The sequence below is a fragment of the Oryzias melastigma genome, linkage group LG12, assembly GCF_002922805.2.
Source record: "Oryzias melastigma strain HK-1 linkage group LG12, ASM292280v2, whole genome shotgun sequence".
In the NCBI taxonomy this organism is placed as follows: Eukaryota; Metazoa; Chordata; class Actinopteri; order Beloniformes; family Adrianichthyidae; genus Oryzias; species Oryzias melastigma.
In genome coordinates, this window is record NC_050523.1 from 13,129,727 (window position 1) to 13,144,114 (window position 14,388).

Genomic DNA, 14,388 nt, shown 5'->3' on the forward strand with positions numbered 1-14,388 from the left:
AGTTTTCCCTCTTTAAAAAACTCTTTTTGTGCCTAACCTGGCAACCCATGTTGCCAAGTTTGAGATTTATTCCGAATATTTGCAGATAATAATACGCTTGTAAGCGTTGAGTGGCTGCTGTCAGCTTCACGGGGAAAGTCTCGCGCTGTGGGTGTGCCGTGAAGCACATGTCTCCCACTAACATGGTAACGCATCTTAGAAACGTGCGTTACAAATAACACAATGAAAACGAGGCAAATAACCCTGATTTCAACATTATAAGTTCTAAAAAGTACAAGATTTACAAGTTTATTTCGATATAGTCTTTAATAATCTTTGTAACGGGCCGTAAACATCACCAAATCACCGTAAAGTGAGCCGTGGGTTTTTGTTTCCCCTATATTACCCAGAAGCCCCGCACTCACCTTGCCTGAAGACGCTGTTTTAGCGCTGAAGAAAGCGGACTGCGGTTCTGCGGGTTCCGTTTCGAAGAGTTCTACCGAGCGGAACTGAGGCTTCCGCATATAAGCCAGCCCCCCCGTCGCTGCGGGTGGGAGGGCTCACCGCCCCAGAGGAGCCGCTCATTGGGGGACAGCAGCGGGCACGCGCCTGCCCAAAAGGTGTCCTACCTCAGGTTGGTTTCAGGCACATGACGAGGACAGTTCACACAAAGAGAAAGTTTCTTCAAACTAACCAACAGGTCTGTCCCTCAGAATATACAAGCAGGTGCTTTTTGGGTTAATCAACAGTTATATTGTTGTTTTAATTTTGGACAAGAGCTTGACTTTAAAGACCCACTTCAATGAAAATTGTGATATTTTCGTGATGGATTTTTTTTATGGAGGTCATATATAAAGAAAGTTATATTTAAATTTACATTTCTTTGTCAAAATAGTTGTAAATTAGGAGCAGATAAAAAAAAATCCCTTGAAAAAGCTCGTAGTGACGTAGGTGCTACAGTGGGCGTGCCATAAGCTCCCTCCTCCCCTCCATTCTGGTGCATTCACTTGCATACAAACATAGATCCATGTAAGTCTTCATTTTCCTCGTCCAAGATGGCATCTGGCGCAAAATCTATGGAAAGAATATAGTCTCATTCGATTTGTGTGGGCATAATTCTTGATTTATTACTTGTGTCTTTCTATTTGTGTGACACTTTGGATTTGTGTGTGTGTGTGTGTAATTCTTGATTTGTAACTCATACAATACATTTTGTGCATAACTGTGTGTATTTGTAATTGTGTATTCACAAAAAATACAAAATATAAAAAGATGTTAAATACAATTTAAATGCGCACAACTTAAAATCACAGCGGCATATAGCTAATTATGCGTACAAATCTTTAAAAAATATGCACTGATCACCTGATACACACACACACATACAAAAAAAACCACAGTCGCGCACAAATCTCATGTGAGTCTAATCACGTCTCCAAGATTTGTGTGTAAATTATGTTTTTTATCAGCTGCTTTGAACTTAGATTATGAATAATTTCTGGTTAATTGATATTAAAAAATCTTACCCCGGGCTCCCACGGTAAGCGTTATGGCTCCTACGCTAGCCCCTGGAGTCTTTGTCTAACTTTAAAAGTGCAGATTTGGACAGTTCTACAAAATGGTGAACACACTATATAGTGCACTAAGTAGTGATTAGTGAAGGAATTTTTTGTCTAAAAACTGCATAATCATGATTAAAAAGATCACTGGGAACACTTTTACAATATATCAAAATATTATTGGAGAGGGACTTTAACCTATTGCTTATTTGAATTTATCATAGTGTAGTTAAAGGAATGTATTAAATGTATGTTTGGATAACATTTACTTTAGGCATTTTTGTTGGGTCAGATTTTATTTTTTCATCTAGAAAGTCTTTTTTTTAATAATTAAAACAATTTTTCCACAACCACGGAAAATGTGTTTTGTAAAGAAGCTTTAATAAGTAAATCAAAATGTATTCAAATTGAGGGTGAGAGCTTGTGAGAGGCAAACTGTCTTGACAGCTTTATTTTTGCAAAAAAAATATTAAGGTTGACCTCTTTTGTGAAGATTTTGTGTATTTCAGCTGCTTAATCTGTTCAAACACAAATTATTAGCATTTTTAAAAGTCTGTGATTCAAAATGTTACTTTTTTTAAAATTCTTTGACTAATTTACAAGAATTTATAATGGCTTAGCCATGTGTATGCAGTGGCATTAATATCATTACTGGTGACTGTAGTAGTAAATTGAATGTATTTATTTGAAATGCAATAACTAGATTTCTTAAAAGAACAGCCTCATAATTTTCATGTTTTCTACCCAGAACAAACAGGGCTTCAGAATGAGACTATTTCCCTTCATTTGTTCCCTGCTTGCATTAAAGAGTTAAATTCATGAGAATTTGTAGGGTATAACAGGGCCATCAAGATACAATATTTAATACTGAGGATCCCAATGTAGGTAGGTGTTTTATTTACCTCCTTTAGACCTTTGAAATTCTGAGAATCATGTGTATTACACCTCTCACCTTAAAGCTGTAAAGCTTGTTAGATTTCTATCAGACATCTCCCTTCAAAACTTGCTTTTCAGTCAGAACAAAAGGGCCGATCTAGTTTTCAAGGTGAATGAATGCTGCGTTTTGAGGAAAGGGAGAGCTGTTCTGGACTTTTGAATGGAGGGCAGAAGTCATCAGGTGTGACGTTATAAATGGGACATTTAAATTCTGAAGTGGCGTCAGCTTTCCTTGTTGCGTGAGTGGACAATGACGTGATGCTTCCCACTAAATGCTGTTGTGTACAAACCGGGCAGGCCACATGAAACTCTTCAAACTCCCAGCACACATCGGTAGGTTTCACTTTCAAAGTCACAGTTCTTCTTTTTGAATCTTTATAGCTATAGACGGCTGTCCTTTATAATTCCTGTATCGTTTATGTATCCAAGTTTATACAAATGAATATTATGTCAGAAGTGTATAGAGGTTTTTTTGGTTAATATGTCAAAAAAGCACTCTTGCATATTTTACTGTACTTTTTTTAACAGTTAAAAAATATTTATTTTAATTTTATAATGTGATATAAATATTAGAAGACCCTTACTGTTACCAGAAAGCTGTAAACCACAAGTTTTTATTTTTTATTATTCTTTTGGAATAATTCTTAACAATAAATGAACACTTGTGAGTGTTTTAATAATCTCTACATCATAAATCACGCTCTCCTCCACCTGTTTCTCGTAGCAGCTTTGTGTGCTTGTTTGAATTATAGTGTTGGTGCGCCCTCTAGCGGTAAAATATAAATGATTTTATATTTCTTTTCTTTTTTTCTCTCTTTTTGTACGGGTCTTCTGTTGAGAGACACTTTACGCTATTTTATAATCTATTTTTTTATCTGCTGAACTATTTGCAATCTCAGAGTAAAACAGTAACATTCAGTGTATACTTGAAATAATTTATCATCTTTTTTGTAGTCTGTTTCATTTTAGTTCAGCTCTACGCATGACAAATTATATTTTATATACGAATACATTTAGAGGAACTTCCAAGCTTTACATAAGGTTAGTTCTATTTAAAAAAAGCCACACTGAGAAATGAGACATAACAGTGGTGTTGATAGACATTAAAATGCTTTAAAGAAAAAAAAAAAAACAAGATTTCATTTATTAATGTTTATTTTAACGCTTTATAACACATGTAAATTGACAAAATGATGTGAGAACAGAATTTGTTCCCACTTTTATTCTACAGTGAGTGATAAAGATACATTTCTAGCAAGTATAAAAATAGATCAGCTGTGTATTTACCAATAAAAAAAACAGAACTATGTAGAGCAAAATGTAAATAGAACCGAGTAAAGTATATTGCAGATTGGAACACTGAAAATAAAACAATGAAATGCAAACCAGAAAAATAACATTTTTTTACATAAGAAAAAAGTAGTGAATGACCCACATACATCCTTTTTGATTCAGCAGCAAAATGTATAAACTTTATATTTATTAGAAAAAAATAAGAACTTTTAAGAGTTGGAACTATCACTGGGATGAATTGGTAGTTAAAAAAAAATAGTAAAACATTTTTTGGAGTTATAAGGTGGAATGAGCTTTAGGATTTGTATTTAAAGGGTTATAGATAAATATACATTACTCAGCTGTAGGACATGCATCAAAGAGAAAACAGAAGGACAGGGGATTTGTAGTTGATCCACAAAACTTTGATATTTAAAACCATAAATACTGGTACTTTAAGTTATTGGCATATTTGCTTTTCTATATAAATAACATTTTTAAGGAATCAGTTTATAAATTCAAAATTTGAATTTAATTTGTCAGACATTTTTTTAACCTGGCTCAAAGGCATTCTTTGACAACTCAGCAACATCCAAGACACAGGAAAAGGTAAAAAATACTTTTCAATCCCCAATTTAGAACCACATTTTGCACATTTTGTAAAGGCGCTGCTGAAGAAAAAGTGGTATGGCACTAGCTTGTTTGTGATCTTGACCTGCTGGAACTAAAAAATATATATAACTATATGTGAGACTTTTTGGACAAAATCCAACAAAGAGAAAAAATAACAACCCGATACACTTTGTTGCTTGGTATTTTCAGAACTGGAGTTGTTATGATGAAAAATGAAACTTAAAAAAAGTGGTAACTACTATTCTAGCTTTTTTGGAACTCTTTTCAGTTTAAAAAAATAACTTAGTCAAAGACAGAGTAAGAATGTGCTTTTGCATTGTTTAATGCTTATAAGTTATTTATTAGTGAACATTTTTGACAAGCGTGTAAAAAAGTTTTCAAACACAGTAAATGAGTATACAGAGAAAAATACTGTTGGTGAATGCTGCTGTGTACTTCACTACTGGTCCTGAGACTGCTGACAGCAAGAGCCGATACTTCTAAAGTGTACTGCTTATCATCCCAGATGATAATATGCACATTAGAGTTTTGTAACAGTGTGCCATGTGTATAAAAATATTCGTTTTTTTTATTTAAATCCAAGCTAGATAAAATTCCGTCCTTTAGTTTTCATTTTGTCTGCATTTGGATAAATTGTGCACTAAATCTTTGGATTCTGAAGTTTATGACCTAAATGTTACTTTAGTGCCTCATATGCCCGTGTTCTGGTGTTGTGTTGGCAAAATACTAACAGATCAAACCGTTGACTGTATAAGAGAACTGGACTGAGCAATCCCTCCCCCCTCGCGGCTTCAAGAAACCAAAATCCCATAGACTTCTACTGATAAACAAACAGCATAACCGTTCATTTCATGATACTTTTTTAACACATTTTTGCTAATCCTAATTTTTTCATGATATATTTGTCACATTATTCAAGTTTTAAATTGGCCATTAAGATACCTCATGTGGTGTTCCCACCCCAAACGTACAAAATGTTTGATTGATTTCAGCAGAAGGGGTGTGGACTTCCAACTAGCTCCCTCATGATTTCATGATTGACGTCTGCCTCCAAATTGTGGCGTCCATATTGCGTTAAAATGGCAGCGAAACTGGATTCATTTTGCTGGAGCTGGAAATAAGGCATTTTTTTGATGTCACAGTCCTCTTATACAGTCAATGGGTAAAACATTTGTACAATCACTTTAAACCCTCATAGACAGGAATTCAATTTACAACATGAAAAAGTGCAGACACTCAACTTTAGTTATAAAATAAACCAATATGGCCGCCTTTGCTGCTGAATAAACTCCTTTTCAATATTTTTTCCCCAAAACACAATATATTTTTGACTATATAGTGAGCATTATTTTGAAGAGTTTAGGATTGTCATCATTTATAGTGCGAGGATCCAACGACATTGTCATTGTAACTCAGTATTTGTGCAAAGCAAACAAGGTTGGGTAATTGCGTAGTTTGTCCTGTAAAAATACCTGTCAGTGTCATTCTTGCTTTAGTCTTACTGACAGACTTTTTGCCCAAAAGATTTATGATTTTTTTTCCCACCAACAAATGCAGCTTTTTCCTTCCTGCATGTTTCCTGTGACACTGTATCGGCTTTTACTTTTGGAACGAATGCATAGATTGTCCAAAAAGTCTGAAAGGATATGTTCATGATTATGCCTCTGTTTCTTCATTTCATCTTCTTCAAGTTCTGCTTTTTTAACTTTGGTCCAACAGATTTTTCCTCCCCAAGGCAATGGTTTAGCTCTGTTGACAGACTCCCGGGTTGTACTGTGGTCACATCTCTTCAACCAATGTTGGAGCCTAAAACAAACATTTTTATAGTATTAGCAAAACATTTATACATGATATAGATTTTTTTAATGAGTGGTTTGTTCTCCAAAATGTTTCTATGAACCCCAAATTACGTATTTACCTTCTACAAGCTTACTTTTTCCGTGGCTTCTGTATTCAGTGACTGACAGTCATTTTCACTCAGAGCTTCAAGGGAATAACTGGACTTCAAACTGTCCATTTGTTCAATAGGATCCAGTTCAACGTCACTCCAAACCTGCTGATAAAGATTCACACAAATATGTGCAGAAGAGTGATCTAACCTATGAAACAATATCATTTAAAGCTTGAATAAGTAACCAACACTTCATAGTTTGAATGTATTTAGGTGATAAGGTTTGTGTTTTCAAGATCATTAGGCTTTTGATGGTTTCTAATCATTTATACTTACTGTTTCTGTAGTTGACAGCGAGGAAACCCTTTGAAATTTCTTTGTAGAAACTGAAGACTGCCGACTCAGCATCGAGTCCCTCACAGATGACTTGCTGTGTGACATAGATATGCAGTTCCTCTTAGGGGGGGGCGCCAGAAAGTGCAAACACGGGACCTTTTCTGCAAGCGTTTCCCTGTCAAAGTATTTGTAATGTTTCAGGAGAAAAAATATAAATCTTTACAACCCCTTTTATATTTGGATTGATTAGTGAATAGTAGGCAGCACCTGTATTTGGAGTGCGTAATGGCGTAGATGAAAGGGTTGTAGATAGCTGATGCCTTTGCGATAACAGCGGGGACTGCTTTGGAATAGGGATTGAGAATGCTTGCATATCTGAAATGCAGTTCAGTGTTGACAAATATAAAGAGAAGATGTAGCATTCTAATCATGGCTGGATGATTAGTGGATAGCAGTGGCGGGCCGTCAGGGCCTGCAAGGCCTTCTCTGCTGGCCTAAAAATATCTGAATCACAGACTGATATTAATTATTATTTATTTCCGTGAATACGTATTCTATAATTCCAAATGCTCTGTCTTCGTCCTTTCATTGCTGTCTCCCTGGCTGCGCTGCTTCCAGACGTGTATTTTCCTATTTAAGCATTAACCAATCACATTGCAGCACCATTTGTTGCTAGGGTCAAAGAAATCTGCCTGGAGGCCTTCACAATCAGTTCTGCGGGCCCTGTAGCATAAAATAATTGTCGACCAAACTGTTGCTTCAACCAATCAGATCTGGAGGAGACCACGTGATAGGCCAGCTAGCTGGCCTACGGAAACGTCAGGATTTTCACGCGCTGTGATTGGATAATCGGAGAGTGTACTAGGCAGAGCTGATAAACTGAATCTGTAGCGACCTGCACAGGCAAATATATCGAATTTAATAGCTGGTTTGTCAATCCACAATGGCTGAAGGAGGAGAAGAAATGGATTTGGTTGCAGACTTACTGTCAAAGCCGTTTTCAAGACGGACTTTTCAAGAAAAGCTGGACATTGTTAAGCGGGGTCGGGCAACTCCGAAGCTAGCAAGCCCCGTGTCCACTGCTTCTGTTGAACGGACATTCTCAGCCCTGAAGCGAATTAAAACTTATGCCAGAAATACGTCAGGGCAGGCTCGACTTTCAGCATTAGCTTCCATGGCGATAGAAAAGGACTTCTTGATGGAACTAAAACGCACGGATAATCTGCACGACAGAGTGATTGAAATCTTCTTGAGGATAGAAAGGATGGATTTTGTGTACAAATAATCTGGATTTTTGGTGAGTAAAATTTTGCTATATACCTAAATATTATTGCAATTTTATCAGGTTATTTTTTTATCCTTTTTTATGTGTGTCGTAGTTGTACTTGCAGTCGAAGTTTTATAGCCATATAATAGTTATTGCGGGTTGGGTTGATTCAGATGGAGCACTACTGAGGGCCTAGGTGTGAAATGCACGGCCCGCCACTGGTGGATAGAATAGCAAATACACCATATTAAAATGCTGCATATTTACCCAGCCCAGGCGATGAGAGTGACGCATGCATAAGGAGACCAGGAAAGCACGAACACTATGATGACCACAAAGGCGATCTTCGCCAGCTTCCATTCAGTCCTGATAGACTGCTGTTGGATCAGAGTGGACTTCCTCACCTGAGAACCCAACTGTGTCACATCTCTGTTTGAACAAACAAAGTATAAAGGCAACTTTTTAGACACAAAAGGAAAAATGTATCAAAATGGTCGGCAGGTAAATGAAAACAAATTATACAAAATAATAACTAAATTGTGTTTTTTATGCTGTAGTCTACAGGAATTCAAACAAAAACATCAAAATAAGACACTTGAAAAACAAATATTCTAACAACAAACATTTAAGCCTAAATAACCATTCATATCATATTTAATACACACATTTCTTAGGTCATTGTCTCATTAGGATGAACTAAACTTTCCTTAAAAACCCATTGTAGATAACGGTGTATGCTTTCTGACCTGCAGTGCATCATCATTCCACTAGGGGCAGTAGAAGGGATTTCCATGAAATCTCAAAACAACAAAAATTTTATCTAATTTTCATAACTTTGTGATGTAAATGACTAATCAATTGTTATATATTTTTTTATAATAACCTGCTGTATTGAAATAATGTACATGTTATTAATAAATAATTCTTTATTATACAGTTGCACCATGTTAAAAATGTTTGGATCAAATTTGAGACAATGGGTGAATAAGATGCTTTTTTCCCCCCCTGAACACTCATGTCAATTTTTTCCATCTCAAACTAACGTGAGGACAAATTGACCAAATCCCCCAATGTATCATGATTAATTCTTTCTATTTATTTATTTATTTATTTCAGGATCATCAAAAACACACAATTATGTAAAGAATAAAACACAATCCTACAACTTCATGAACAAAAAAAGAAGATTGAAGAACAATGTTTTTATGTTATGCCTGCCCCTGCTAAATCAAAATACTTGTATTTATATAAATATACATAGTTTAGATGGCCCCGCCTTTGGCCATTCACAATCAGTATAATGCAGTAAACAAAAAATGATACCACTTTAAAAATGATATTGCAATTTTTTTAGTGGATTTCATCAAAAAGGTTAAAAAAAACTGTCTTCTATGATGTAGAACAGTGTTAACTATCCTAAACCGGTTTCGTCACCTTTTACTTTGGCAAGTTTGAGAACTATTTTGGAGCAAAAAAGTACTAGTTTAGTACAATCAGCATTGTGTACTTAAACAAATTCTGTGTACTATTCAAACTAATTACTGTTCCTACAGCAAGTTTGTTTTTTCCCCATTTGTTGTTCCAATAATTGTTCCTTTCTTTTGTTTTTCTATTTTTCTGGGGGGGTCCTTATCTAACTAAATGAATACACACACACAAAAATGTCACTTTTAGCTGATGTGACAAAAGGCAGCAAAAACACGAACTCTTCTCATTGCATGATGACTAAACTAACCGTCACACCAGGTCTCAAGACACACTTTAGTAAATAAGTAATGTGAGGTTGTCACAGTACCAGGGTTCTACATTTGACCACACACCTGTTCAATAATGTAACATTTTGAACGTAAGTGCGCTCTTTGCACTCATCACATTTACCTGCTCGTATGGCGAATGGCCAGGAACATGCACAGGTAACAGTAGGAAATGATGCCCAGAGGGATGAAGAACACAAAGCAGCACAACATCAAGGTGTAGCTTTTATTTGATGGAGTAGCTGTCACGTAGTCCCATGTACATGAGGTCATCAAGCCTTCTGGGATATATGAACCTAAAAGCATTTCAACAAGAAGAAACGTTTTAAGAACTGTATCTGAAAAATGAGAAATAAGGAAAAACTTTGTTACTTACTCCAACCCAAAAGTGGCGCAAGGCTCCAGAAAAGGGAATACAACCAGACCAGAGCAATAATAAGGCAAGTGCGTCTTGCAGAGGTCCAAGCTATGGACTGCAGAGGCTTGGTTATCACAATGTAGCGGTCTATAGAGATCGCCAAAAGGTTGATCATTGAGGAAATTCCAAATAAAGCTCCACAGAAGGCATACATTTTACAGCCTGTGTGAGATGGGATAGAAAAATGAAAAATAATTAATATACTTTTTTGTGGAAAAAAGATGTTTTTCAGAATTTATGAGTAAAATATGGAGCAATATATTTTTTTAATATTCAACAAAAAAGCCTTTAGCTAAACTGACACTTGATGGATAAAGTTTTAAGGTAAACAGTGAAACATATGAACATACCTGTTTCTCCAAAGATCCACCCTTTGTAAAGAGAGTTTATAAAAAAGATGGGCGACTGTGTGATTGCCATGAGGAAGTCACTGACAGCGAGGTTCATGATGAAGAAGTTTGGAGGTGTTCGCAGTTTCTTGTTGCTAAAAAGCAAAATAGAAATATCCAAAATTAGGTTTCTCGTACTCTCACAAAACAGAATGGACGATATAGTGTTGTCAATTCAAACATTTTTACAGATGGTGTCAGAGAAAAAATAGACAAGATAAAAAGGACAGTTTCTTTTAAATAAAGGCAAAAATAAAAGATAAACTTTTATTCAGATTACTCTTGAGGGGAATACATGTAAAAAAATCTAAGCCGTCCTGTGCAATTTACAGATTTAATATTAGCTTTAATGATGAAAAGGCATATCTAACAAAGCAGATACTGAACGTGGATAAATGGGGATTTTTTTTAAATCAGAAAATTTTTAAAAATACAACTTTCAAAATAAAGGCTAAATACACTACAGAGAGTTTTGTATCACTAGGTACTGAAACTTCACAAAAAATCACAAGTGTTTTTGAGTTCATACGAAGCTGTGTTTGTGATCATTTGTCTACAGTGCAAATAAGTACTATTCACACCATGCAGCAGTGGATGCAGTTTATTTTTTTCATTTGTTTGCCAAATAATAATTAAAAAAAAGAAACACCAAAATGCAACTTGAGCTTTTCCGAAGTGGAAGATTGTGACACCACAAGCTGACATTGGCTGAAATCCAGATCTCACATACAGTTCTGGACCTTATCCACCAAGATAATCTACCCCAACTATTATTATCTCCAAGTTGCACCACAGTATATTACTATTTGGAAGTTTGGTACAAACTCCCCAACAACTGAAAGCTTTATTAGCTGCTGTTTCACACACTGAAAGGACACTTTTAGTAGGTTCAAACATTCAGCACTCAAGCTTTAGATTAACACAAGTCATAAAAGGTTAATTCCCCTTAACAAAAAAAGTTGTAATCATTTTTTAAAAGCACTGGTAATACGATCTAAAAGTTAATACTTGAGATTCTACTTTTTTCTGCCAAGCATTTCTTTTAGCTTTGAGGTCACTGCGTCCTTAGTTTCTAATAGGAATGTCACATTTTGATTTGTTGGACAACATGCTAGTTTTGCTGCAAGAAAACAGCTGCAGTCCTGAGTTATTTGTTTTTTTGAGTGGTAGAATTTTCTAACTAGAATTTTTGAACAAACTACTCTGAATGATGAAACTTTTTTAACAATGTTCACAAGGATGTGTCTTTTATTTATAAAGGTCACAGCTAAAACTTCCGTCAGTGCAGACGTTTTTCAAAATTTTCTTTCTCAAAATTCTCTTTTTCAAAATTCTCTTTTTCAAATATTTTAAATAGTGTGAAGAATGTTTTTGTTTTGGGGTTAGATTCTGTTAAACATAGAAAAGTGGAAATTCCTTTCACATTTTTGGCTGCCAGAACTAAAGTAACAGTGATAAAAATCCTTAGTAAATTCAAAGGAAAGTTGCTTACCAGGAAAAAGCATACATGACCAAGGCATTCCCTGTGACTCCCACCGCCCCGATGACCAAAACAAAAAAGGCAACGATGTAGTGAACATGGTCCGGGACGTCCACATGCCGGTAGAACCCTTGGTCTATATCCATATCTGGTTGGAAGCACAAAGAAGTTGGTGTGAGTTGGACAATTTGTAAAAATAAAAAGGACAAAAACTAACGAAAACACAATTGCTGAAATGTTGCATGGGTAAACCAGGGGGGTTATGGACACACAGAACATATTATCTAATTAAAAAAAAGAAAAAAACTTATTCAGCTGACTCATTCCACTGTCTTACCCTTTTGCTACTGACACGCAATGAAAAATAACAAGGCGGGAATGGAAGTATGAAAGCCTGTTATGTACATTCTAGGAATTTCGACCACGGCATTTTCCCAAAGGAAATTCATGGAAATTCCTCCACTTTGTGCGACTAATGAACTGAAAGACAAAGCTTCACTTTGTTTAGTTTTTATTAACACGGATGAGTTGGGCTGTTTCTAAACTGACAGCATTTGTACAACTTTTCTAGGGTGGAGTTGATTTGAATATTATATTATTATCATTATTATTTTTTAAGAAAAGTTGATTAACAGGGTAAAATGATAACATAAAAGTGGTTGCTCTTACATTTTAAGCCTATTTTAAATTAAATGTTGAAAAAAGGAAATACATGAATCTTTAATGTAACATATATATGTAATTGTAAACAATTCTTATTTTTTAAAGCGTCACACTTTCAACTTTACTTGTAAAGGTCAAAAATTGTTTAGTAAAATTAAAATGTATCCAAATTATTTAACTAGGGAATAAAATAAAGAAAAGATGCAATTTTTGGTCAAATGTTTATTTAACATAAATACATTTTCATAATTCAGATTTCCTTAAAATGGAATATCGTCAGGTCTCATTGTTTTCATCAACCAGAACAAATCATGCAAACATGAGAATGTTTCCTTTACCATATTGTATATATATTAATCAGATACATTTATCCAATACTCCTTGTGTTGTTGTTTGTGCAGCAGCATGAACAGGTTCACTTTTCTTTCCTACCTAACATGATGTGAATTAAGTTGCACTAATTTACATTACAGTTACTGGAAATTGCCTTAATTTATGAACCAACCAACACATCAGGGGTGTGGATGGTGAGATGAAGTAGTCACCAGCTGTCAGGGTTTCGGTTCTGGAGCTATAATTCAATTACATGTTAAATAAACAGTCATGACTAGTACTAATGACTAAATCAAGATGGTTGTTTGAATTGTGTTTGTAGCACTGATTTTGATAGGCGTCCAAAAGTAGGTTAATTGGTACACTAAAGTTGATGTAACTTTTTATTTTGCCGCTTCACACTATTGTTTTTATGTTCAGTATATGCACTCTATATGCAGTTCCTTGTTCACAAGGCAACACAGATTTACAGGTGTGAAAAAAGAGTCAATGTTTTTCCTGGAAATACATCAATTCCCTAAGAGAAAGGTTTCCAGTTGAGTCTGAGTCAATCTGTAGCACACTTTCGTTGTCCTGCTTAAATACTCAATTTAAAAAGAGAGGCTTTCCTAAAAGCGTCAACTATATCTTTATTTCAAGAACCTTTTTCCCTTCTTGTCTAAGAACGGAAGTGCCCTCAAAACGTCTCCTTTTACTTTACACGCTGACAACGTGACGGGTTTAGAGAGAGAGAGCAGGTACTCTTTGGGGATTTTTTATTTATTTTTTTGTGAGTAATGAAACACATTAGTAATAGCTCACAGAATCAAAAGGGATTATGACAGTCTGAGCATTTTAATATCAATTATTAACGCTCGCAGACTGTAAAATCGAGTGGCTGGGTCTTAATCAGAAAAAGGGTTGAAGTGCAGGAAAGCTTCCATGGCTTTTCTGGTCAGGGTGGAGATCCTCACTCAATATTATTGAGCTGATGGGTTTTGAGAGTTAAAGAGAAGTCAAGCGCCTCTAATTTTGCTTCAAAAAACATTAATGTCATTTTTTTTTAGGTGTCACAAACACCTTTGCACTCCTGTGTGATAACTAACAGGGTTGAGCGTTGACAGTTAACATGATGTTGTTTAAAAAATTGAAAAGTACATGGAGAGTATTTGTATTTATTCCATACGAATACACTTACTGTTTGAAAAAAGAATTTAGTGAAGCTACAAAACTTATAAATATTAGCCAATAAAGTAAGTTGAATCTGTTGGACACATTTTGAGTGTTGTTTTCATGCACAGTACATAAACAGAGTTGTATTTAAGTAAAGTACGATTAAGAAACAGCAGCAGCACAGTGCGGGCGGTGCAGATGGACCTGCGGAGTGTCAGGTCCACGTAGGGAGCTCTTGCTGTGCTCAGTGAAGGACTGTGTCAGAACAGCTCTCAATCACCTCCTACTGCCTCACAAATCATATGCATTCCTAGTCAATGTGTAAC

At 35.4% G+C, this 14,388-nt stretch overlaps 2 protein-coding genes across 2 annotated transcripts in view; both read right to left on the reverse strand.

Annotated features, from left to right (window-relative positions):
* The window catches only part of pdlim5b (PDZ and LIM domain 5b), a 30,410-nt gene extending 29,865 nt beyond the window's left edge, over positions 1-545 (reverse strand). The window contains exon 1 of the mRNA XM_024299498.2: positions 405-545. The gene's annotated coding sequence lies outside the window, so the exon portion shown is untranslated. The remainder of the gene's footprint in view (positions 1-404) is intronic.
* Positions 546-3,932: 3,387 nt separating this feature from the next.
* On the reverse strand, positions 3,933-12,574 carry opn4xa (opsin 4xa). The gene is made up of 9 exons (XM_036214491.1): positions 11,927-12,574; positions 10,396-10,529; positions 10,004-10,207; positions 9,752-9,923; positions 8,141-8,302; positions 6,874-6,981; positions 6,607-6,781; positions 6,298-6,435; positions 3,933-6,185 (listed from the first exon to the last, which is right to left on the reverse strand). Exons 1-8 carry the CDS (start codon positions 12,058-12,060, stop codon positions 6,301-6,303), a joined length of 1,224 nt encoding a protein of 407 aa, XP_036070384.1. The 5' UTR covers positions 12,061-12,574; the 3' UTR covers positions 3,933-6,185; positions 6,298-6,300.
* Positions 12,575-14,388: the final 1,814 nt, after the last annotated feature.

Excerpts from the sequence above, each read along its gene's own strand:
- opn4xa (XM_036214491.1), bottom strand. The coding sequence starts at position 12,060 with ATGGATATAGACCAAGGGTTCTACCGGCATGTGGACGTCCCGGACCAT. Across the intron at positions 10,208-10,395 it reads GTGGATCTTTGGAGAAACAG|GCTGTAAAATGTATGCCTTC; the intron begins GTATGTTCATAT and ends CATCTCACACAG. Across the intron at positions 6,982-8,140 it reads ACTCTCATCGCCTGGGCTGG|ATATGCAAGCATTCTCAATC; the intron begins GTAAATATGCAG and ends ACTGCATTTCAG.